Source organism: Anguilla rostrata, chromosome 18 (genome assembly GCF_018555375.3).
Source record: "Anguilla rostrata isolate EN2019 chromosome 18, ASM1855537v3, whole genome shotgun sequence".
Taxonomy (NCBI): Eukaryota; Metazoa; Chordata; class Actinopteri; order Anguilliformes; family Anguillidae; genus Anguilla; species Anguilla rostrata.
The window spans coordinates 15,261,190-15,288,373 of record NC_057950.1 but is presented as its reverse complement, the minus strand read 5'-3'; the positions used below and the strand labels follow the sequence as shown (position 1 = coordinate 15,288,373).

General features: G+C 39.7%; 1 protein-coding gene across 6 annotated transcripts in view; it reads left to right on the top strand.

The window, feature by feature from the left end:
* Positions 1-27,184, top strand: part of LOC135245136 (regulator of G-protein signaling 17-like) — a 91,572-nt gene that overhangs the window by 55,683 nt on the left and 8,705 nt on the right. The window contains exons 1-7 of one of the 6 annotated variants that reach the window (XM_064318001.1): positions 11,955-12,204; positions 14,399-14,695; positions 15,256-15,337; positions 17,149-17,193; positions 23,260-23,388; positions 26,366-26,434; positions 26,794-27,025. In XM_064318001.1, the coding sequence (XP_064174071.1) occupies positions 23,282-23,388; positions 26,366-26,434; positions 26,794-27,025 (408 nt within the window). In that variant the 5' untranslated portion in view covers positions 11,955-12,204; positions 14,399-14,695; positions 15,256-15,337; positions 17,149-17,193; positions 23,260-23,281. Of the gene's footprint in view, positions 1-11,950; positions 12,205-14,398; positions 14,696-15,255; positions 15,338-17,148; positions 17,194-23,259; positions 23,389-26,365; positions 26,435-26,793; positions 27,026-27,184 lie in introns of those variants that run through there. The other 5 variants (XM_064317999.1, XM_064318002.1, XM_064317997.1 and 2 more) reach the window with 5 other exon arrangements.

Genomic DNA, 27,184 nt, shown 5'->3' with positions numbered 1-27,184 from the left:
TTTTAAAGAAATGTTCAAAACCATCAGGTGTTTTGAACATGCACGGACGCAGTCACACATACACACACACACACATAGACACGCAAATCCAGAGTGCTTTTCTGACAGGTTGGAGTGAAATATCTGCCATTACACTTACCGTGCATTTGCATTACCATAATGATTAAGAAAATTGTTTGCTTAATTCTGCTTTAATTTGTTCAATCAGATGGCCTTTAGAATTCAACATGATTCATTTACCATAGCACATGCTCTGAAAAATATACAGCTGGAGCAGCAAACACTGCGTTACAGCCAGTGAAATATTAAAGTCTAAGACTGATGAAAGAACATGTCAGTAATGATAGAAATACACTATATGACAAAAGTATCTGGACACCCCTTTGTCTGGGTGTGTTTTTTCCAGGTTTGGGCTAGGCCTCTTACTTCCAGTGAAAGCAAATCTTAATGCGATGACATTCTTGATGATTCTGTGCTTCCAACTTCGTGGCAACAGTTTGGGGAAGGCCCTTTACTGTTTCAGCATGACAATGCCCCCAGGCAGACAGCGAGGGCCATATAGAAATGGTTTGTCAAGATTAGTGTCGAAGAACTAGACTGGCCTGCACAGAGCTGTGACCTCAACCCAGTTCAACCCCTTTGGGATCAATTGGAAAACCAATGGCGAACCAGGCCTATTCAGTGCCCGACCTCACTAATGCTCTTCTGGGTGAATGGAAGCAAATACCTGAAGCAATGCTTCAACATCTAGTATAAAGCTTTCCCAGAAGACTGGAGGTTGTTATGGCAGCAAAGTGTGGACCAACTCCATATTAATGTCCATAATTTTGGATGAGATGTTGGATGTCAGGTGTCCACATACTTGCTCATGTAGTATAAGTGGCAGTTCAAACTACAATGAGACATTCAGTGGAATGTGATATTTTATTTGGAAGAATGTGAATTAGCTCTTGAATAATTTTCTACCTAAGGTTTTTTTTAAAAAAAACAAACAACTGTATGTATGTGCGTATATATATACATATAAATTGAATGATAAAAAGCACATTAATCCACTGTAAAGCATATTGTGATAAATGTTCGTAAAATACACTATGCAAATAAATATGATTTGATTTGATGCAACCCAAAGATGGGCAGACACCTATAAATTAAGCAGGACCAAAAGCAAAGCAATGCAAAAACAGTAAGGTAAAACAATGAGATATAATAACAATATTAAAAACGAATCAAGTAATAATAATTAAAATACAGAACTTAGAGCACGGTGCAGGTGAACATTAAGGAGGCGATTTCACAGCTAAACCTTTGCAGATGAAACCTATAGGGAAGCTCATGTCTGAAGAGCAGCTGCTCAGCGTGACAGATCCTGAGGATTCTGCGGCATCTGGAAGTTTCCTTTCGTGCTTCTTAGGCCAGCTGTATAAAAGGTTAAACCTTCTCATCTCCTTCCCCTGAACAGCGATGCTTGATTTTTGAAGCAACTTTTACGCTTCGGTTGTAGGTGTAAAGCCATTAAAGCTGTGTGACTGCACTGTGTACTCCTGCTGGGAAGAGCTGGGTGTCCATGGTAACGGATCAGGAATGAGTCATCGGAGGCAGTTGTGGGAGCAGAAATAATTGGAAATGTTGTGCCGAAATGGGTATGAGAGAGTCTCAAGGTTCGTGGTGGTGGGCAAACAGTCAGTGATTAAGGGCAGGTGCAGGCGCTTGTCGTTGTTAAAAATGTATGTAATAACAGCAAAGAAAGTCTTGTGCAAGCTCTGTGGGCAGAGGGAAAGGCTCATGGGCAGTGTGAACAGAAACCACGGATAATGATGGGGATTACTCCTAATTCAGCCCAGTTTACCAGGTGTTTGGCAACCAGTACTGGTTGCCCCTTTAATTAGCAAACCAGGGACAACTCAGGCAATGCAACTAGCAAAACTGTGCAGCAGTACTTGTGTGTTAGCAAGCAATTATGCTAATAGCATCTTACAGAATGGCACAAAATCCATTGTCCATAATGTCGCAATTCTTTACTTCATAATTCAAAATCACACATTATACGACCTGTGCCTTAAATACGGATATACATTTATAACTAATTGTTTACTGGAAATAAATCTCAACCAGTGAGAAGATTTTTCTTAGGAAATGAAGCCAGGAAGCTTCCTAAAATGTTACTGTAATTTGTTTATGATAAGAAGAATTTGAAAGACAGCACATTTTCGGAAAAACCCAGCTTCTGCAAGTTCACTAGGACCCTGAGCTTTGACCCTCAAATGCATTGCTTTGAATCCTGTCCTAGCATGCACAGCTTTGAGTCCTATCCCAGAATGCACAGCTGTTTTCCAAGGAGGACCGAGGTTGGCTATTAAAGGTGAAAGCTGATTTGCTTTGGTGGCCCTACTCATTCTGTTCTATGTTTGGATATGGAGGATGATAAGGTGATGCAGAACAGATCAGGAAGTCAAACACATCTGTTGAAATGTAGCATGATAAGGCTGGTGATATAGAAATGCATAAAATGAAATAAAAGGCTGTGAGCATTCACTGAGCGTTCACTCAGCTCATCTTTATGATTGAGGTCATGCTGCATGCACAGGAATGAGAGCCTGAAACGAAAACTGGTCACTAGATAAAACATCAATATTACCCTAACCAGGATAAGTGAGTATAAATAATGGATGGATGAATGGATGAACATCAATATTATTTGTTGGAATAGACTCCTGCACATTTATAGCATGCACATTTATAGCATTTTTCATCAGTATTCAGTGAGAAGGCAGCTGATGTGGAGAGGCTGAACTGGTGCTATGACAGCTGCAGATTTAAGTCTAATCATTGTGATTCCTCATTGATTTGAGTTAACAAAGTCATTTGCTTTAATGCCACAAGGCTTCTGCTTTCAGAATCATTGTGCAACTGCCTTCCAGACAGGACACGCACATGAATAATAAAGTTAATATTAAAATTCCATGAAACTATGTGACTTGTAAAAGATATAAATAATCTAACTTTTAAGGACAAAATAAACTGGTGTTTTATTTTTTGAGACTCTGGACAACAATTAACTGATAACTATTTTCCGAAGATTCAAATATTTTTTAAATGTTGTTTTCTTTTCGATTTGTTTGGCTATGAAGAAACACAAACCTGTGTACCTGTACAGACAGAATATCAGGGATTTTGTTCAGAAAAACAGTAGGGTGCAGCTCTGTTGGCTGACTGCAGAATACATTCCTCATTCCACGCATAATACCACTCAGGGGCTTGGGGATGAAGAAAAAAATAATTACCTTCTCATGATATACAGATTATTGCTGGCTTGGCCATTTTGTTATTTAAACCACATCGTATTGTACAGAATGAGAATATTTGAATTATTATTAACTTAGGATACAATGATGTAAATAAGTAAATGAGTTCCAAACAACCTGAGTTCAGTAATGCAGTCATAATGCAATCATAAAGCAGCATAAATATAATACAGCTATCTACACCAATAATATCTCATGATGCATTATAGCAATACTCGTTATATGTTATAAAATATTATTAAAATGACTTGTGAGAACCCATTGGATGATCTGCTGTGATCACATTAAAATAAATTATGAAGGTGTTTTAGTTGTTTTGTGCAGTGTTATTAAGAGTAACTCTGTTTAGAAGACATAACTGTATATTAAAGTGCCAGTGTCCCTGAAAATGCTGGTGCCAAAATTCAAATGCCAAATTCACATTCAAGATTGGTCACTCAAGATTTGCTCAAGGGTACAACAACAGTGCCCCACCTGAGAATCAAACCATTGACGTTGAAATTGCAATCCCACTTGCAAAAGGCTAACTGCTAAAAATTCCACATACAGCAAAAGACACCGACTTCCTTTTAGGGGGAAAAAATGCTATGCTACACGAAGTACTGACAGTACTGTTACAGTCATACCTGTTCAGATTTTCTTTGAGCTGTTTCCAACAAGGTGTTGAGCTCATCTTGAACTGAGTCCTGACAGAGCTCCTGATTGTACAGTAAAAAGGTATCAGTGTCATGTTTTCTCTCACCTCCTGTGGCTATGTCTTTACTGTGTTTTTTCTGTGAGTTTACTTTACTGTGACTTTTCTAGTCATTCTTTCTCAAACACCAGGAAACACATTTTTTCCACCACTTTACTCTTGAAGCGATGAACTCAAATAACACAGTTGTGGGGTACATTTATTCAGCTTCTTTGGGTTCCTTGACAGCATTATGGTAAAATTCATGTTTGATTTAGAGAGTGAATGCAGCATATTTCAAAATTCTGAATAATTACATTTTATACCTCCACATTTTCTAAGTAACTGCTTTATTTTACAATATTCAAAATGTTTTTGTTATTAATAGTATGACACCAGATGAAGATGAAAAGGTAAATCGATTATGAGTGCCAGAACTGCGCATTAAGCCTCCCATGATTCATTGCTCCTCGCCATTATCATTGCATGAAAAACAGCCCTGTTTGAAAGCACATTAAATGTTAAATCTCATTAAAATAGGCAGGGAAAATTATTAATTCAATCAGTAGCTTGAATGCTTTCACTGCAGTAGGCTGCCTTTCATGTATGCAAAGTGTTCTTGTGTGTTAGAAATATCTTCATTATTATAAAGCAAATAGCTATTTGTTATTATAAGTAAGTAGTGCACATAATCTGTTCTCCGTCTCTCTTTCTCTACTACAATATTGGAAAAATGTCTTTTTTGCATTTTGGGAAATTTTCTTTTCACCCTTAAAGATCAGGATATTGCAATACGTACAATACCGCTTCTTTAATACAGCCCCATTTTGGCAAAAAGTTGCTTTTATGAATACATCTCTTGAAACCTGTTTTATGACAACGGTTGTTCCCAGATGATCTGCGCTCTGTCACAAAATTCATTGCAAAGAGATTTTTAAAAAAATGTTCAGTATAGCAGCTGTTTCACATACTCAACCGTATTTAGAGAGAAAAAATCATATAGAGATGTGCATGGGCAATTTGATGTGAATGAGCCGTCAAACCCTGCCTGCTTATGTTCTGTGAATCTTGTTAAGAATCAATTTTAAAACTGAGACTGTGAAGGAAATGAGAGAGTAAAATGTTAATTGACACAATTAGTGAGGCTTACATTTTAAATGATTGAGTAATTTAAATATCAGTAGTTTCTATAAAGCCCTGTCAAAATTGGAAAGGTTTTGCTAATCTTTACACTGTACAGTTTAATCTTCCATTTCAATGAAGATTGTCTGTCTGGATACATTAAAATGGGAAAATTCCAAAGCAAACCATTGTGCGCATCAATGCTCGTTCTGTGTACGCAGTGGTCAGGTGGGATCAGTTTCTTTTAGCACCTTGAAATTATTTCTCACTACCTATTGTGCTGAATATAAATTACCTGTTTATAACTGCATTCTCTTTGGAGTTACACAGTGCAACATGTTCAGGACAAAAAACAAGTCGTAAAGTAAAAACCTTTTCAGTGTTAAAATGTGTACCCATTTCCACCAATCAGCTGAGGACCGTATAACACAATATATATTAAGATAGTACACAAAAATAGTGTCTGGTGGAAAAACCTCACAATTCAATCAGGAAAAAGCAAAACGTGTGTCTGTATCATTTGTTAGGTGAGATAAACAAAATGGCTGCAGAATGAGACGAGCCCTTAGCCATTTACTGACAGGGGTGTTATCAGTAGAGCCACTCTTAGTGATTCATCTCTGAATAATGAACATGGCCTCTAGAGATCTCTCACCTCATGAATTACACTGGATATTCACACCACAAACATGTATGACTCTAAATCAAGCACCAGTTTTATATGGCCTAGTGTTGAGGCCTAAATTAAGTTCAGTGTTAATATATTTACATTTCATAGTGTGTTGTTTGTATGTCATGGTCTTCTCTGTTTATCTCTGTATATGTTCCATGCTTCTACCTACATTCCAGCTGACTTTTGAAGATGCTAAACCCACTGCAGTCATCATTTGTAGATGCACCTGCAGGTGTGATGTGGCATTTGTGTTGCTTGTTGCTCTTTAGACTGGGATTCATTGGTTACCAGGGAGACTTGGTAATAAGGCCTTTACTTTCATTACGGTAAATTATGTTGTTTATTTTTTATATAGGAGAAACACAATTGCTCTGAGTGTGGGTTCCATCATTAAAATGGCCAGGTGTGTGGGGGAAGTGCATGTTTTTACTTTAAGAAGCTTGTAGTGATCGCTGATGCAAATAATCCTCATGCTGATTCAGTCTAGAGGTTGCAGGTTTGATTCCCATGGGGGGCACTGCTTTTGTGCCGTTGAAAAGGGTACTGACAAATCCTAACCTGAACTGCATCAGCATGAACCGCAGATCCCTAACTGATTGAACCTTCCTGTACCCTTGGTGAGGCAATTGTCAATTATACGTCACCCTATGGAACTTCTGGCCACAGTTTGCGCTGGCACAAACCATATTCAATCCAAGCACTGTGATCCATGGAGCACTGCATGGTGCCGTACCTGAATGAGCCTCACATCAGCCCCTTCAGCTCCTTTTTTCTCTGTCGTCATTTAGATTTCTATGGTTTCTATGATTTCTATGCTCTTTTTGAGAGGGCACTATTAGCCTGTTAACCTGCTGTGTCACCGTTTTCAATATTCCTTGAAAAAACAAACTGACTACTTAACTTCTGTCCAAAGCTCTAAATAAAATACAGTACGTAATGCATACTGTTAGCACTGTGCTCTAAAGCGCAGTGTGTTCTAGTCTAAATTGCAGTGTAACGTGTACTGTCACCGCTGTGCTCTAAAGCACTGTGTATCATGTGTAGCATTAGCACAGTGCTCCAAATCACGGTGTCTCATGCATGCTGATGGCGTGGTGCTCTAAATTACGGTGTCTCATGCATACTGATAGTGTGGTGCTCTAAATCACAGTGTCTCATGCATACGGGTAGTGTGGTGCTCTAAATCACAGTGCCTCAGGTACTGATTGCGTGGTACTCTAAATTGCAATGTCTCGTGTACCGATAGCATGGTGCTCTTTCATGCTTACCGTTAGTGCTATGTGCTAAATCGCAGTGTCTCATGTTAACCGTTAGTGCTGTGTGCTAAATCGTAGTGTCTAATGTTTACCGTTAGCGGTATGTGCTAAATCGCAGTGTCTCATGTTTACCGTTAGTGCTGTGTGCTAAATCGCAGTGCCTCATGTTTACCGTTAGTGCTGTGTGCTAAATCGCAGTGTCTCATGTTTACTGTTAGCGCTATGTGCTAAATCGCAGTGTCTCATATTTACCGTTAGCGCTATGTGCTAAATCGCGGTGTCTCACGTTTACCGTTAGTGCTGTGTGCTAAGTTGCAGTGTCTCGTGTGTACTGTTAGCGCTGTGAGCTAAATTGCAGTGTCTTGTGTGTACTGTTAGCACTGTGCACTAAATTGCAGTGTCTCTGACGCTGTGTCTGGGATGCAGGATGTCAGAGTCTCATTATTCTTTATTTCCAGCGGGTGCTTTGGCAGTGTTGGTATACAGGGGGTGAGGGTATGTTCTCTAATCACTAAGAATGAGAGGAAGAGGAATAGTGAGAGGAAGGCATTACTGAGCACTATTTGCAGTACCTATAGGCCTGCAGATCAACTCACTGGCTTTCATCTTCAGACCAGGGCACCCGTCTACACAAAGCTTGAGAGAAACAACACTAACCTTGAGTCTGAGTCTATAATAATCCAAAGATAAACTCCTCTAATCGACACCAGTTAACTGCAAACAAATATATATGCTTTGTTTTCCTTGAAAGGGAGCACATTGGTGTCTTTCACATGAGGATAGAGCTGTTAACAGATGGTGTATGCAAGCCACTGTTGGGAATGGGGAGATCTTTGGATGGTTTAAGAAATAATCACAGCGTTGTGTGGTGGGAGAATGTCAAAAGAGTGAAATGAAACAAAGCAACAATAACAGGCAGAGTTCATGATACAATATTCTCCCTCCATCTGTTTCTGCCCTGTGATATTTCAGGATTAATACAGTGTGGCCTGAAAGCGCTCTACATTTTGATCAAAGGTGTAATGAGCAGCAGTGCCTCTGGGATGAAGTTTGTACAATGGCATCAGAGCGCAGAGTACAGCTGTCAGCATGGCTGTAAAACCTTGCTCTTCACTGGGATGCAGTGAGGTGCTGGCTGGAAGAGTCATATGGCCCTATGAAACCCCACTCTGCAGGTAATGCAATGGCACCGCTGTGTGGAGGTCTCTTCCCTCCTGCCCTGCTTTGTCCTATGGAGCATGGTCAGGATTGTGTAGCATTTCTGTTATAACAGAACAAAACCCTTATTTTCTTTCTTCCTATCCTCCTACACTGGGAGGCAGCAGCGCTAACCTTTTCAATGTAAATTTCAAGAGGCCGCACAACTTTTTCGCCAATTAATAAAGGTCAGTCCTGGCATGGTCATCAAAAATGAAGCATATTTATCTTACAGCCAGTCCACTTTTAAAAAGTTTAAAATACTGTAGGTCCAGTGGAGGTCCAGTTGTTCAGTCCTGGTTTGGAGGGGGAGGTAAGCACCCTGTACCACCTGCACTGTTCTAGACAGCCTGAATGGGGCACTTAAAGGAATCCTTCAAAAATGTTTAAATGTGATATAGAATGCGAGGTCAGTGCCATATCCCGGTGGGGGCGTCTCATTCTGTGACTGCCAGCATTTGAGGGTGTCTGGGTGTTTTATCCACAGGATGAAAGCCCTTCAGCCTGAGAACCATAAAACTATGGGCATATTTCTAACATATTGACTGCGTGAAGGGCATATCCTATTTCTTCTCCACTAGATAACATAAAAGCCATTCAAGAGCAGGTAGAAGTACCAGGCTGTTATTAATCCAAACCTCCTGTTGGCAATCTCAGAGCAGAATTTGTCAGCCAATATTGTTCTTGTGCTCCACATTGAAATGAGTTACTTGTTAGATGGTGATTAAGTCAAATGAGAGGTAATAAAGCCTTTGTGTGGTTATGGGCACATATGGGCAGAGTATTTATTCAGTTTATTTTTACTCTGATATTTCTGCATTAAGGACAGTTAAGAGAACAGTTCTCATGTTATTGTGTGCTAAACATCCTGTTTGATTGTATTCTTCTGACAAAGATTTTGTAATTAATTAATAAAAAAGAATTTGTAATTAAAAGAAAACAGTGTAGTTCTAATATTGTAGTGGTTTCACTAAATCTTGTCTTACACTTGGTCACAGTACAGAATTAATGTAAACAACATTCATAGCCGTGCTAAGGATTTCTTCATCACAGAAATTAACAAGTCATACATTAAATGCTATTGAGCTTCACACCAGCTTGTTTAAATAGGGTGAATCGGCAATAAGGTTTTAGTGTCTCCTGGTGGTGAAAGGAAGAACTGCACAAATAATGGAAAATATTAAATTACTTAACATTACTTCAATTACCTTTACATCAGGAATCAATCAAATTATTAATTTTGTAATTCATAATAATGAATGCACAAAGCATCATATTTTTGTGTCATATTTGTATTAAATATGGAATAAAAGATAAGGTATTGATTATTGTGTGTGTATATGTATATGTATGTATATAGTGTATATTTATAATATCATGTTGGTGCTCTGCTAATATTATAAATTTTATATATGTATTTGTAAATATTCCATTGTAATCATGCCCTCAATTAAAAAAGAACAATGCTCTGAAAGCTCCTCATTATGAATCATGCCTCTGATACACTCACTACAAGAACTACTGCTCTGATGCGCTCACTCAGAATGAGCACTGCTCTGATGCACTCACTCAGAATGAGCACTGCTCTGATGCGCTCACTCAGAATGAGCACTGCTCTGATGCGCTCACTCAGAATGAACACTGCTCTGATGCGCTCACTCATAATGAGCACTGCTCTGATGCACTCACTCAGAATGAGCAATGCTCTGATGCGCTCACTCATAATGAACAGTGGTCTATCTCTCCTCTGATAATGGCTGGTAGCCTGTGGGACCCTGGCTTCTATAACCCACCATACCCCTGGTGGGACTGGCCCAGGAACGTCCCATCTCTCCAGACTCCCGGCCACAAGCTGGCTAATGTTCCAGTTTGGGCTTGGGCCTATGATGCACAGGACTCAGATCACGGCAAGTCCCTTACAACTGAGCCACGGTGAGCATAGTTATACCAGAACCACTACCATAAATTTAATTTAATGCATAGCTCATCACAGCCATGTCACATGCACTTAAAAGGTTAAGGCTGCTCCTGGAATAATGATTTGTGGTTTACATTAGCATGATTGTGCACATCACCTCTATCTTATTTCAGTTTGAAATTAATTTTTAAGAAAAAACATGTTTTTGATTTAAAAAGCACTCATTGGTAGAGTGCTGTGTTGACTCCTGCTGGCCTGTGGAATAACTGCTCAGGACGAAGGACAACAGGGAATAATTACTATGACTTCATGTGTTGTCTGACTTGTCATTCTAGTTCACACTAGGATGGAGTTACCTGCATTCATGTTGTCTATGAGATTCACTGAAAGATACTTCATACATGTCATTAATAATATTCTGTTTGATTTCATACATAATTGACTTTTGAATTCATGGAAGGTTACTTTTAGCGTAAATTTGAGAAATACTTCCTTTGGTAGTCGCTGTAAATTTCTAATCATATAGAGATATGCTGTGCCCCATGTAAACTATTAAATCTGATATGTCTGGACCAAGAAACACCCCAAGATGTGTGGTTCCTTAGTATATACAGATAATATAGGCATCTGTGGTCTCTACTTAATGAGAATTCCTCATATCCATTACACACATTTCATATATTTTATCTCAGAAATGATTTAACTTTCAGATAAATCACATATATTGTGTCCTGATTGCACCCTCTCAAACCTTAATACATGACCCACACATGGCACCTCCAACTGATCCAGTGATGGTGGCTCAGGTTGTCCTTGAACCCCCCACCCCCGCTTAGAATGACCTTGGAAAGGGTAGAATGTGTAGTTGAATGGTTGCATCAGCTGGCCTTTACACTGCTCTAACGTAGTACATCTGCATTTAGATTTGATATGACTGGATGTCATAGATCAATTCATACCAGACGCAAGCTACCGAGCACAAACTGATGTAGCCTACAGGCAGCTCTGAAAAAACGTGAAAAAATCAATCTATCATTAGCAATGCCTAAGAAAACATAAACCGCAGTATTAATCATAATTTATATAACCACTGGTAATGTTAGATAGGCTACACTAACTATATTTTCTAAGCAATTGTAAACACTTCGTGGCTGTAAATTCGTTTTTATTCATAAAGTTTCAATACATATACCCCATGTGTTATTAAATATTGCAATAGGCTACCGTATTAAATAGGCTACCATTCGCCAATTCAGGCTGGCTCAAGTAAACAAGAATATTCCTTACTTTGTTTGTAATTATAGCCTGTGTATGGCGGGTTTAATAATTTTAGCCTTTTGTTTCCCCAACTCTTGATTCTGTTAAATACGGCTTTCGTGTTCTTTAAGAGTAAAAAATGTTATATACAGATATCAAGGAAACTGAAGCAAGACGGTGATTAAATTGGCCCATACGCTTTTTCCAATCAAAATGTATAATGAATGCAAACCTATACGCTATACGACGTTTTAAAGACTTGCATGTACCTAAATACTCGTCGCCGGCTATTTTAAATTATCACACAACTTATGGACCATCATTAATCAGGCGACGGAAGGTTAATTTAACCAGTTCATAGTTAATCACTTATCACTGATGCGAAGTGCTCTTTGTAAAAAAATTACCGACAACATACTTCATAGAATCGGTAGGTATGTTTGGCTCTATCAACATTTCAATGCTGTGGTTCCGATTACAAAACTAAATCAATACGTATTCTCCTTTCATCAAAGCGCGTCGAACAGCTTTTTGGAGCATCGTCATGTTGGAGACACTGCAACCTGATGTAAAACTCGGCGTCTGCACTCTCCTGCAGCTTTCGGCAGGCGCTGCTGACAGCGACAGCGCACATGCGCAGTGCGTCTCCACTGGCTCGGTGCTGAAGTTGGGCGGATGGAGGAAAAGCACCTCCGATGGAAATCAAACGGCAGCGTGCAATTTTACCGTGTGCTTTAACAAACAACAACATTAAACACTTTCAAAGTAACTACAACAGCAGACTGCCGTCTAGAATTTAAATGGTAAGATTACATGTATATTTCTATATTGCATGCCGTCGTATCCCACCCGCTATTGCTTCTTCGTCGTGCATAGCCTAAATGATATTAAAATACAGAATAAAGTGCGGATGTTTTGCATTATTATTATTTTATTTGAGGTGGTTTTCATCCGACGCGTAGGTACTTTTACAGATTGAAATATACGTTTCAAATGGCAATGCAGTGTCTTTGTTGTTAATGGGATCGTTTTGTCATGCCCGCAGTGACTTAGTTCAGATATGCTTCGAATTTTACAGCTGCAACAGCAATCGATGCAAAAACACCAAGGCAGCGACAGCGAGATAAGAATAGAATACATTAATGACAAGCAGGCATACGAAAAAATAAAAACGAGTTTGTGATTTGTTAGAGCAGTCATTGGGTTGATCTGATGATAGCCTACCTATGTTTGAGGGTTTGGCCCACATGTGTTGTGAATCGCTGCGTGTTAATAGCCAGCTCGCTACCTTTTCAGCAACCATTCTATGTGAGATTTAGTTATCAAAGGTTCGAGTAGCGTTTTTTGATCTACGACTGTGGTCTGACATAAGACTAAACGCCCACAACGCAGCATATATGCCGCAAACTGGCACTACAGTGAGCACAATGCATGCTGGCTCACTTTCTCATCGTTGTTATTGTTTTATGTCACCATTTAAATGTAGGCTATTCCTTTATTTATCTAAAGTCGATCTGTTTGCGAATGAGACGGTCGATAATTTGGTCACGCAACGAAGTCCACGGTTTATGTTACATATATTTGACTAAACTAGGTAGCTATGTCAGGTGAGTGAATTTAAGCCATTAAACTGGATATTGCACGAGGCCGTAATAAAGCTGTCAATCTTTCAGACCGCCCATAGTTTTAGCTGAATTTCTATGGTTACAGTGACAGATATGGCAATGTTCATAAACATAACCAGATGGATTTACTGGCGTGTAGAGTTTCCAGATCTCTGCCATGTGCTTTACCATAGTTAATTCCTTCCCAGATATGTTTTTAATCAACACAATCAACAAATTAACCTGTACATTATTTTTGTACATTAACCTGTGTTCACTGTAAAAAATAATATTGATAATTCTACATTGTAGCTAGCAGTAGATAGGCTACAGTAGGTACGAACAAAAGCTTGTGATATCCATTCTATTGTAAATGGGAAAAAATACAGTTATACAATTAAAATTAAATTATCACCTTTCCTCTTTTTTCGGCTTCATTCTTCTGAACATGGAGCATTTTTGAAATGACAAATATATCCTGTTTATTGTGTATTTTTCCGGTTGTTGTTTAAACAATGAAAGAAATGAGTTTTTTCCCCTTGACATTAGTGTACAATCTCTTTACTTCTTTTTCACCCAGTCCTGCTGAACCACGGGCTCTCAGCTTTGAATTAGCCACAGTATTAACCCTGAAATGTGTCATTCTAACCTGCCAGCCTCCCTTTTAAAATTGGGAACATTAAGCAATCAGTTCAACCCAGTGTGAAGAGCATAACGTTACTTGAATTTGGTACTTTGGAATTATATTAAGGTTCTAAGATTCAGAATGATAGGATTCATTTTAATGTAAGTACATTTTCAGTATAATTTACGTAACTTTCCGTTTATATTCTGATTTGTGACATGAAATCCAAAAATGTGCAAGCCTGCTAGTGGTCGGTACTGAAATCACATGTGATTTTTTCGTAATTGCCTAGTTTTTGCTAGCAGCCGCCTCAGTGACATCTATGGTTATCTTTCCAGAATAGGATTCAGACCTAAAGTCATGGTAAATAGGGTTTTCCAATATGGCAATATAGCATAATGGTTGGGCAACTGGGGCTGTACCTCCAAGGTTGCAGGTTTGATTCCCTGGTGGGGCACTGCTGTTGTGCTCAAGGAAATTCACCCATTATCCATTATACAGTTGAATTGCTTCAGTAAATGTCTAGCGGTGTAAATGGGTTATATACAAAATAATGTAAGCTGTGTAAGTGCTTGGATGAGACTGTCTACAGAATGTCAGTATGCCTTTTATGTACTGTAAATGCAAATAAAATATGGGTAACTGTAAGGGAGAAAGGGGTTGTTAATGGTTGTAAATGGAGATGATGAATATCCCTGATTTGTAGGCCCTGTGCAGTGAGACCGTACTGAAGTGGCTTGTGTTTTTCGCCTGGTGTTTGCCTTTCAGATATGATGCTCAGCTTCCCTCACCCTCTCAGCAGTTACTGATTTCTGCACTGTAAGCTGAGTCACACTGAGGAACTGGAGTACAGAGCCACTCCCCCCCCCACCCGCTGAAGGACCTGCACGACCCCCCTCCCCCCAGATGCCCCCGGCCTGCTGTCCCAGCGAGCACACCCCGTCTGGAGCATGGTGAGGAAAGAGCAGCGAGGAGACAGCGCTTCCCGACCCCTGCCGGCCACTCCGCTTACCTCAGCACCATGAGCCTCCTGCCCCAGTCCACACATTCACACTAATCTGCCCGGTAGGTGCGGTTTTATCACAACCTATGCCGCTGTTACGCCACAGCTTACTGCTAAACATGCTGTACAAAGAAACAAAACCATCATTTAGCGGCAGATATTTGGGATCAGTTTAGAGTGACGCATCTGACATTTTTAAGATGCGTATAGCTTTTCCTCATTTTCTCAAGTGAATGCATAGCAGTTATATTATGGAACCAGCCAGTTCTGGTGTCAGGAGGACAGTGAAGGAGACATGATCCATTTTGCTTCAGGCAGTGATTATGGGGACCATGCTCTCTATTCACTGTGAAGCCACTATGTTGACGTGCAGTAGGAAACCAAGCTTGGGCACCATCCTTGAGCATGCTACGAAGTTTGGAAAAAAATTATCAGTTCGTTTTTAAGCAAAATAATCCAGAGCGAAAACTGGCAGAGGAATAGATTTCCAAATATAAAAGGCATATAAATAGTAATAAAAATAGAAGATAGCATGAGAAATTTCATGGCTCAGTTGTTGTGCATCAATATTTTTAGACCAGCATGGGTTATGCTGAAGTCTTTCCCCTTTTCTTGAATATAGAATTGGACCGGACTGTTGTAGTCCTGTTTGGTGAATGCTGACCAGCTCGTTACTCTGGTTCCATGCTAATTGCAGTTGCCGGGTATGTTAAACACCATCGATAGAATAAGAACGTTCTGTATTAACTAAATTGGTTGCCTGTTCTCATTGATACAGAAAGAGAATTGAAGAACATTCATTGCACATTATCAGCACTCCCCACACATGTATAACTGACATTTTCAAATAAAACATTGACGTTAAAATGTATTTTGGTACATTAAAATAGAAAATAAATGTTTTATGATGTACGTAAAAATATTAAATCATATTAAAACTGTACAATAGAGTGCTCACAGGAAACATTTTGTGTATAATTGATAGTGTTTTTTATACAAATAAAGAGCATCATTTGAAAAGTGTTTTTAAATCCAAAACATTGGCTGTGAAGGTTTCTTAAATGCTTTAAGCATCATTACATTACTGCCATTACTGAAGGTTAACAGGAGAATTGTCATTTAAGAGACTGAATCAATAAATTGGTTGCAGATTAGTCAAATTACCATCACTCTAATTCAGTATTTCATTGATTAGTGAAGATTCCCTCAATCAGCATACCATATATATCAACATACACTGTATAAACTAATGCAGGGAGTATTTACATTACAGTGCTCTGTAAAACCTTATGCAGTGAATATTTGCATTACTGTGCTTTATAAAGCTTTATGCAGTGAATGTTTGTACTGCCATGCTCTATAAAGCTTTATGCAATGAGTGCTTGAATTGCTAAGCATTATAATGCATTCTGCAGTGAGTGTTTATAATACAACACACTGTAATCCTTTATGCATTGATCGCTTGCATTAATACTCTCTATAATGCTTTATACAGTAAGTGCTTGTATTACTGCTCTCAATAAACCTTTATGCAGTGAATGCTAATGTTCTATAAAGTTTTATGCAGTTGCAAACATGCATCTTTTCAATGTTATGTTGTTATTAATAGCATTTGACATTGTTCATTTTATTAGACATTTGTTAATTTTATTAACTGGTCACCTGATGTATCCACTCACACATTAATTACCATAATTAATACTGGCCATTGGTAATCATCCAATAATCATCAATCATATAGCATTCTGATGATAATGGGGAAGCAATAATTAATTGTAGCATTCAAAATTTATGTGAGTCATGACTGAGGCAGGCAACATTTGGTAATTGAGACCAGGACAACTGTATTGTGTTTGTGTATTTGTTTTGAAGTTTAGCAAGCATATTTAGTCATTTGAAAGTGTTTCTTAAAACACTGGTATATTTATATAGATTCTGTGTTATAGCCAAATTTTTGTATTTTCAGATGGTAGCCCAGAGGTTACTCCCCAGTGTAAGATTTGCTGTCAGTTAGCTGATGTCCGTGAAGCAAGTTTCGTAAATGTGATATGCAAGTGAAACCATAGTAGTTTTATATTTTGGTAAACCATCTTAATATGACGCTGATTTGTAGAAAATTAAATCAAAATCCCATTTTTTGAAATTCATTTTTTGGTATTCAGTGTTCTTAGTCAGTGTTGTTACTGTGAACCAATGTGGTTCTGCTATCTAGTTAACAAAATTCTTGAGTGAGCCTGTTTTTAGTGGGCCATCTTTCAAAAGTGAACTTGTGAATATTTATTTTTAAAATGTGTATTTTTTATTTCCCCCTCTTAAGTACAAATCATTCTCCTTTGGCTTAATGAACACTTTAAACATCACAGAAATGGAATAAAAGTGGTCGCACAGGGTCTATAAGGTAAACTGCAGTCTATCTGTAGTATAATGAATCAGGCAAATGCAGTAGGGTGCCTTTGCATGCACCTGTTGTGTGAACCCTCTAGTTAATTACACTCCATTTTTTCTCTTTCAAAAGGAACAAATGCCTGAAATAGGTTCCCCTTGCAAAAGCATTGTAAAGGTAAGGCATACCTAGTGATTGATTTCATTTTTTAAGTAAATGATCATCTTATTGGATGTATTGGATGAGAAGTGGCTGAGTTGTCATTGGCTGAAATGCCAGTATCTATGTTGCTTTGGGCCTGTGATACGGCGTTGCTGCTCATGGCTGAGTGCTGTGAGTGGGGGTGGTGGGGTTGTGCATTGATCCGTGACCCATGCCATGCATCATTTGAAGCGGCTCTGGAATCTGTGCAGTAAAGTGCACAGGGCAGAACACACCACCCAGCTGCATGGAGAGATCTGCTCAACAGGGTAGAGGGCCTGACGGGCATTCAAGCATTCAGGAAGCATGCACACAGTACTCGCATGCGCACACATCACACGCATGCACACACTGCACACGCTTGCACACACAACACATGAATGACACACCACACGCGCATGCACACAGTAGACACGGAGTACGCACACAGTATGCTCATGCACCCAGAACAGACATGCAATCCGCACACATAGCACACGCATGCACACAGCACACGTCTGCACGCACAGCACACATGCAGCTACATCATACACATGCTCATACTTCATATATGTGCAGTTACATCATATATATGCACACACATGCACACATCACATACATGCACACACCGAATGCACATTCAGACACAGCACATGCATGCACACTCAACACACACATGCAAACAGTACACACATGCACACATGCACACAGCGCATGCACAGAGCATGCAAGCACTGTACACAGAGTGCATGCACACAATGCTTATATAGGCTACTAGCATCATCTAAGTCCTTTGTTACCTATGTTGCCTCAAAGTGAATCCAGGGAATTGAAGTTTCATGTGAGCATGCACAATTTATGTCAAACCAATATAGACTCTATGTGATCAGAAATCATAACTCTTATTAATTGACCAATTTGCTGATAATATTTTTTATCATGGGCTTAATTGAAGGTATATCGGATAGATGTTTTTGAAATTTCTTACTTGAAATATCCTCAGAATCCACTGAGCTTCACTTTGCCTTAAAGTTAGCTCCTTCGGAAACATATATGACCATAAAAGCTCACTTAATTTGTATAGGTAAATCTAGGCACAGTCTTTCAGTGAAGAGATCTTGAATGGAAAATTTTTCTCCTTATAGTCCTTGTGGATTGGTTTCCAGTCTGCAGTGCAGGTTAGGATAATAATTCCAGTTTGTAAAATGATGGTATACTTCCAGATTAATTATTGTAGTTCTCTTTCTCTTTCTTTGGAAGTTGCTCTGGATAAGAGCTTCTACTAAATGAAAGTTATGTCATGCTAACATTTCTTTGCTAATGTATATGTATAGGTGCAGACCATCAGGGATTTTTTTTAGTACGGTATGTATTTTATATACTGCAGCTAGCTATCTGTCCAGAGTGAATGGGGTGCCCAGGTATTACTCTGAATATCTCTCATGCCATCTGACATCTGTTTGTTAATATTTTATATAGGTCAAATGAGTTCTCAAAGCTGTGCACATAATGCACTGCAGGCTTGACTGAGCAGTCAATATGGGGCCAAAATGCTGTCTTGTTGAGCTGATGCTGGAATTGCTCCTACATGAGTGCCTTCTAGGCACCGGCCAGGGCCATTTTTGTATTTTGTCTTATAGTTCTATGTAGTTCTTATTTTGATATTGGATCGTATGTATAATATCAGAATTGGATTTGGTTATTCATTCTTTTATTTTATTGAACATGTTCACTTTCAGTGGGACCTGAATATTCTGGCTGAGGTGATGCGTGCTGTAGAGAGGGGTTTCCTGGGGACAGCGCCGTTGTGTTGTGTTGCTCATTTTAAGCAGTAAAAATGTAGGTCATCTTTCATTATTTTTTCTGTTATGATTGAAAGCCGACAGCATTTCGAAAACGTGTTTTTGTGTTGCAGAAAAACAAACACCTAATTGCAAAAACGCTTATGAGGGTGCGTGCGTGCATGTGTGTGTACTGAGATTCTCTAATGCAGGAGGGACTAATGTGGAGTTTGTGGCATGGAGTAGGTGAGGACATAACCACCAGCAAGTTCTTATTTTTGTTTTGTATTTGTTTTAGTATGTTTGGTAAGTAAAAATTTCTTATAATACAGCAAATAAGGTAATTGCTGCCAATATTTGGAATGGAGTGGAATTGTGGCTTTAATTATGCTTTTTACAATGCAGGTCTTCAAAAAATCTATTATTTGTGTGTCCCGCTGAGCAATGGAAGTGTCCATCACATTTCTGTAAGTGTGTATCTGATGAAAAACACATTTTCAATGTACAAAAATGCCAAGTTACTCACACATACAAAGCGCTGTCATTCATTCAAATCTAGGCCTGCCATTAAAAGTATTGATATCAAAATTGCAAAAAGTTCACACAAATTCTCACACAAATTAAACAAGCTGTATTTCAAAGCAGTGCTAAATTGTTTCAAGTAACTTTGGCACTATGTTTGTTATGAGTTAGTGATAATAATCATTCATATAAATGTAGGCTGAGAGTCATGCATACGCATACATGCATGCAAACACACATTCTAGCTTAAAGAAAAATAGGCATGGAGTCAATCATTTTTCCTTTACCCTGAATGACAAATAAATGAAAGTGTATTTCATGTTTTTAAATGTAAGCATTTTTAAGGGGCTATTGTACACGACAGACCTACTAATTGTTTGTATGTCGGTAGCGGATATATAGGGCAAGCTAACAATCAAATTTCAAAATGTGGCGTTGCAGGTCACAGTAGCTTAGTTTAAAAGTATTGAACAGTAGAAAGGGTTGTTAGATGTCTTTGACATTGTCACTTTTTAAGAAAATGGATATGCATGCATTATCTTGCGCCAGTTTCTATACGACCCGTATCGTTACCTACCGGACCCCGAAGTGCAACGCTGATTTTAGAGTTGGATTTCACAACCGTCTGTACTGACGTTATACACTCGGTCCGTTGTCTTGTTAGCAAGGTAGCTAATGTTCGGTGAAAATTCCAAAAGCGGAACTGTGCAGTGTGGGTGTATTTTATTTGTAGTTACATAAATACAGTAATATAATTGAGTTTCCCGCAGTGATTATACAGATGTAAAAGCAATAGATTAAATGTTTTGTTTTTAGTTGCCCAGCAAGGTAGTGTAATGAGTGAGAGGTTTTCCTGAGTCCGAGGGGGATTTGAACCCTGCCTGTCGCTCATCCAAAAGTGTTGTGCCACTAGTGAAGAAGAAACAGGAACTGCAAAGTTTTACTCTACTTACAGCATTACAGCTGCAGCTGAAAAAGGCTGTCAGTGAAATGCATGCTCTGGATATCATTACAGAGAGTTTCATATGAGAAAGTTTAGTAGTGTAATCCATGCTCTGGGAATCATTACAAGGAGTTTCATATGAGAAAGTCTGTAAGTGTAATCCATGCTCTGGATATCATTACAAAGAGTTTCTTATGAAAAAGGCTATCAGTATAATGCATGCTCTGGATATCATGAAAGAGAATGTCATATGAAAAAGGCTGTCTGTAAACCATGCTCTAAATATAGCGGATGTTAAACATGTATAAAATTAATTGATGTTTGAATGGATTTATTTTTAACCATTTTCACATAAAGTGAACATTTAAAAGTTAAAATCCGTATGAAATACAGAAGCTTGGTTCAGTTGACTCTGGGAAGTAATGAAGGTTAACTATGTAGCTGCTCAGAAAAGGACATTAAATGTTCTCATTCTGAAATAATTTAGCTCGTCTTACTAAAGTAGCTCCTGTATAACCCCATATAATTGATGTGCAGCCAGTGCGTTTGTCCTACTAAAGTCTAATGGCACTAATGGTAATGTTAGCGCAATGAAGATGTAACACACTCCTTAAAAATTAATTCATCACTTTTCTGATCAGACAGTGATACTTTCAAATTCCCTCTGCTCACATTTTTAAGGCCATGTATTCAGGAACATTTTGTAATAAATATGCTTTTTGTTGGCAAAAATTCAAAAGATGAAGTTGTGGTGTTTACTGATGCAATCATTCACAGGAGCAACAAAAAACTGCAGTGTTCCTTAATGTGATCATTCACTGGAGAAGTGAAAGGCAGTGCAGTGCTTATTAATGTGAGTGATCACAGGAGCAGTGAAACTGTACAGTGTTCATTAATGCGATCAATCACTGGAGAAGTGAAAGGCAGTGCAGCGTTTTTAATGTGATTATTTACAGGAGAAACAAAGCAGTGCGGGGTTTATTAATGTGTTCATTCACAGGAGAAGCTAAAAACAGTGGTGTTTATTAATGCAGTAATTCTCCAGAGAAATGAAAAACAGCATTTGTTGAGAGACAAGTATATTCCGTGTAACATGCTTCTAATGTAGTAACTTCTTATTTTTCTAATAATTTAAGTTGCTATTGAATTCTAAAATTTACAATGTGACAAAAATGGTGGCATGATGTAGCTATAACTTGTCCTTAGTTTCTGATGTGTGTGAAATATTCATAATCACTCTTGGTCATGAACCTGGTCCCCATTATACCTGTGTCATTTGGCTCAGGGCCCATACACCGCCTGTGTGTGTACGTGAGGACGCTGTGAACAGGGGCAGAGATACCCAGCATGCCAGGGCCGGCAAGTTCAGGGCAGAAGGGCAGCAGGGAACTGTAGTTGGTACTGAGCATAATTCAGTGAGCGTAATGGACATTTTGGGAATGTTGGAAAAAGGCTGACTTATGTGGCTAATGGAAGCTATCAATGCTTGCCGTTGGGTGACAGGAAGTCGAGGCAGTGAACAGTGATGAGTGTTGCCATTGCCTAGCAACACAGTGCATTTCCTGCTTAAGTAGCTTGGCTGTTTTTGGTAGCACGATTTTGGTAGCTGCTTTTTTGTTTATATACAGTATTTAAGCAAAGAATAAATGATAAAAGCAACTATTAAAGCCTTTGGTTTAGACTCTCAGGGGATTATAATGGTCAAAATACTTTTAGTTTGTGGCTTCATTTAATGTATCCACATGCATTTTTAGCTGCGACCCCAGCTCTATACCTCTGTCTGTCGGGCGGTCGGTTGGCCGGTTGGTTGGTCGGTTGGTCCACAAAAGTGTCCCACCCTGTAGCAGCCACAGTTTTTGCCCCAGGAGGCTGAAATTTGACATGGACGTTGGCCATGACCGGAAGTTACAGCTGAGTAACTTTCAGGCCGATTGACCAAGAGGGGGCATGGTGATGGGCGTGGCCTATCACAAAAAGACTGGAATCCCGAATGGATTCACAGATTTGCAAGATTTTGTGGAAATGTTGGTCATGAGCCAAAGAAGAGGTCACGTGCAGCTATTGTGGATTCTTGCTTGTATTTTATAAAGATCATCAACACTGTTGAAAGGCGCCGTTGAACATCTGATTGCAACAACTGACAAGGACGAGAATCTTGATCCCAGGGCATTGTTGCACTTAGTTTCTCCCATGCAGCATTTGCCAATAGGCTATTGTTAAAATGCATAGGCCTATACAAATTATACTGTAGTAGTCTACGTTACGGTTACTATCTGAAACAACCGAAAAATCACGGAAGGAACTAAAAACAGGGAAATGGCAAAAGTTGTGGAACCCAACTTTGAAAGTTGACAAACACCCAAGCATACTGATCAGTAGGCTATATCCCAATCACATCATGAAATCCCCATATATTTCTATGAAATAATTTTTCTTACTATCATGCTATATATTACTGGGGTGGATGTTTTGCCTGTTTTGTAATATTGGGGGGGTGTCGGGGGGCGTTGTAACCCCCGCCTCACCCCCCTGTAAATGCCCTTAAAATCACATACAGTAAAGTATGTTACTGCATTTTCAGTAAGACCTGGTCTGACTCATACTGGGAATGTTATGTTGTATTTTTATATCTGTTAGTTCTGTGTAGAGAGGGAACTGCTCTGCATTTATATTGTAGGCAGACTCTGCAATTGTTCCATGGTCCCACATCAGCATCAGTTCAGACAGAAGATCATCTGGTGCTCCTGTAGTGTTTAGAAGTATCCTTTCTGTGTACCTGTGAAAGGCACTAATCAGCCTCTTTCTCTTTTCCTCCAGTCTCAGAGCCCCAGCAGGTGAGATGAGAAAGAGACAGCAGCCCCATATCGAGGCTCCCCCCCCGGCACCAGCCCACCTGAGACCCAACACCTGCTGTTTGTGCTGGTGCGGATGCTGCAAATGCCCCTGGTACGTCCCACATTTATAACACACTCACTTCTGACCCATTTATAACACACTCACCTGTGCCCCATTTATAACACACTCACCTGTGCCCCATTTATAAGGCACTCACCTGTGCCTCATTTATAACACACTCACCTATAACACACTCACCTGTGGCCCATTTATAGCACACTCACCTGTGCCTCATTTATAACACACTCACCTATAACACACTCACCTGTGCCTCATTTATAAGTACTCACCTGTACACCTGTGCCCCATTTATAGCACACTCACCTGTACCCCATTTATAACACACCGACCTTTGCTCCATTTATAATATGCTTGCCTATGCCCCATCTACAGGACACTCACCTATGCCCCAGATATGATCTCATCTTGGCCCAACCCCCCCTGCCCCCCCCAAAATTTGTCAGGTCCTGATTGGGTAACTCTAGCTTCTCACCGGCTCAGTTTCTCTAGCTGTAAAACAACATGGGGCCACGGGGGAGATGCAGAGGCTGATGGAGGCAGAGCCTGCATGTCTCCCGCTCAGTAGCACCATGAGAGGAACAGACTGCCCACCTCCTCCTCAAATAAAAAATACAGATAAATAAAAGAACTCAGCTCTTTATTTATGGCATGGGAATGCCGGCTGCCAAGTGAACTGTAGAAAGTTGGAAACAGTTTCTCCATTGAAGGCTTTGGTCTGTATTTAATTGTGCTCAGAATGCAGACTTGTGCATGCTGAGTGTCACCACTCTCAGTCACAGCCTGCAGAGGGTGCTTGAGCAGTGGGCATGTGGACGCTTTGTGAACAGGGCCGCAGAATGCTGTTTTGATCTGGTTTGGCTGCGACTGGTGGGCCTGTCTTCCATTTATAGAGTGATTTTGTTGAACAGAACTGCAGCCTTGTGATGACTGCAGTAGAGCCAGGGTCCTCCCTACCAATAGAAACATTAGAGTAGGGCTGAAGCATTGAATACCAGAGCATAATCTCACACACTAATTCATGTGAGAACATCAATGTAAAGCACTGTGCATTGTGCTCAATGTAGTACATATTAGCTGATCAAATCATCTTTGTTTTAAAAGTGACTTTTAAAGGGAGGGGGGAACAGTCCTGGGGGGCAGGCAGGATCAGTCTTGGAGAAAGTAGCAGAATCAGAGATGCCATTGCATGTGAGTGCTGCACTATATGGAACACATACAAACACCAAATGATTCAACAAAAATTCAAAAAATAAAGAAAATCTTGAGAAAGCAGGACCCCCCTGTTTTAGAGCAGGGTTTCCACAGCCTCCACCACCCCATTTATAAAGCAGTGTTTCCGCCGCCATTCCTAATTATGTGCTGCCTTATCTTGTCTGTGAAGAGCTATTTTCAGCCACACATCACATGCTAAACAGCTGTGCCCAACATGCGTTATATTTAGAGACCTCAGCATGTGTAGGGCCTCGGGCTAGTGAGTCCAGCTATGCTAGCACAATAGAGACTTTGACGAGCATACCGAGAAGTCACAAAAATTCACTCTGAGGCTAAATAGACTTCCAGTTTATTGTACACATACAGTCTGAGACTCAAGATGCGTGCAGGAGTGGGGCTGTAAGGCATGATGCATGTAATGGAGCAAAACGACTGAATTTTCCCATTGAAGGAACCCAGATTCTGAAAGCAAACAGCCATGTTTAATTCTGTGTCTTTTCCTATCAGAACTGATGCTGATGATATTATCAGGGGTCTGAAGATGACAGAACCGGAATAGCGTTAGTGTACTGTTCTGCTATGGCTGGAAGCTCAGGCTTGAGAGCATTAGCACTGTATTTATAAAGAAGCAGAGCTGTGTAACTAAAGCTCACCTTTAGTGGCAGTGTTGCATCGTGCTTCTGCACCGGAATCGCAGTTTTTATTTATTTATAATTTACGATGGCGTGACATCTGTAACTAGTCTGTGAGGTGATTGGTTCCTGCCCTGGTGGCTATAAATTGCTAAACGAGTAGAGGGGAGTAGTGTCGAGCAGGGCGATGGAGCAGAAGGCGGGCAGTCACATGGGGGCCGGTGGGTGGGGGTGGGCTTGGGTGTGGGGGTGGAGAAGAGATCACTGACTGTAATGACAGGAAACTATTTGATATTTTGGATGGGGATTTCAGGCCTACAGGGCAGAGATGATGAAATAATCGGTACGTTCTAACAGAATTATCATCATAAAACCTAAGGCTCCGATGACAGGGAGTACAGAGCATTCAGGGCAATTAAATGCAGTAACAGTGTCATTTCATCTACATTATAACAACAGTGACTGTTAATGTATAATAACAACAGTGGCGGTTCATATATGATAACAACAGTGAGGGTTCATAGATGATAACAACAGTGAGGGTTAATACATGATAACAACAGTGAGGGTTCATAGATGATAACAACAGTGACAGTTCATATGTGATAACACTGACGGTTCAAATATGATGACAACTGTGATGGTTCATACGTGATAATAGTGAAGTTACTTGTTTAGAAGTTGAATGTATATTTACTGGACTGGATCATGGTTCCAGTCCAGTAAATATATAAAATGTATATTTACTGGACTGGATCATGGATCAAGGGAGCAGCCAGATTATTCTTATGTATTGATCAGAGAGATATTTGATCAGAGTGATATATTTGTTTGATTCTTCAGCAAGTGGTAAATTGGCGCTTTGAGATCCGACTGTGGCTGCTGCTTAGGGGGGGGTTCCACAGTTCACTTCTTGCCATTTTGTCCCCTTTTCAGTTTCTCTCTAGCATCTCTATTGCTTTGAGGAATTCTGATTATCACTAGTTTTTTGTAACTAATATATATATATATATAACATTACTGTACATTGAGTTTTCATTACAATTACTGGGCAGATACTCTTATCAAGAGCGTCTTACAGCTGCACAAATATATTTCCCCCAGCATAGGCTGAGCATGTGTAGGCTTGCTGTGGTGAAGCTCTGTCCATTTTTCTGTTAAAGGAATGAAGACCGAGTGGAACGCACTGAAGGACAGACAAAAATGGACAGTATTGAAGCGACTGAAGAACAGTAAGTGACTTTGAGAACCTGGAATATCATGACATCTTGAAAGTAAAACTGGACTGTCAGTCTGATTTTTAATAATTTTATAATTATAAAATCATTTACATTTTTTGTTGTTGAATTTTTTATAATTATTTTATAATTTTGTCATGAGTGCATATTTGATTGTAAACGGGCAGGTTAATACAACAAACGCAAAATGACAAGCTCCAGTATGTGGAAAACCGAAAGCCCTAGCTCAGACGTGTAGTCGTTTGTGTTAGGCAGTTATGTGCACACATTTACAGAGTAAAAGCCTTTTTTTTCTTGAAGCCTTATTGGTCGGTGTAAGTCCTGACTGTTTGGCTCTGGTGTTGTGTGCGTAGACCCCCCACGCTAGAGGAGGTTCTGTCCTGGTCGCGTAGTTTTGAGAAGATGATGCACTCCCAGGAGGGCCGAAATGTTTTCAGCCAGTTCCTGCGCTCCGAGTACAGCGAGGAGAACCTGCTCTTCTGGCTGGCCTGCGAAGCGCTGAAGGCGGAGACCAACCGGACTGCCATCGACCAAAAGGCCAGAATCATTTATGAAGATTACGTCTCCATACTCTCCCCAAAAGAGGTAGGATCTTATGTCTGTCCGTTTTCCAGCATCAGGGTCCTTTTCGTGCTTCCTTTGAAATGGTGTGCAACTTGGTTATTTTTCTGCTGATTTGAGAGAAGTATCCCCTCACTGCAGAGGGTTTTATGCATGGGGAATATGCTGCGGTGGACTTTAGAC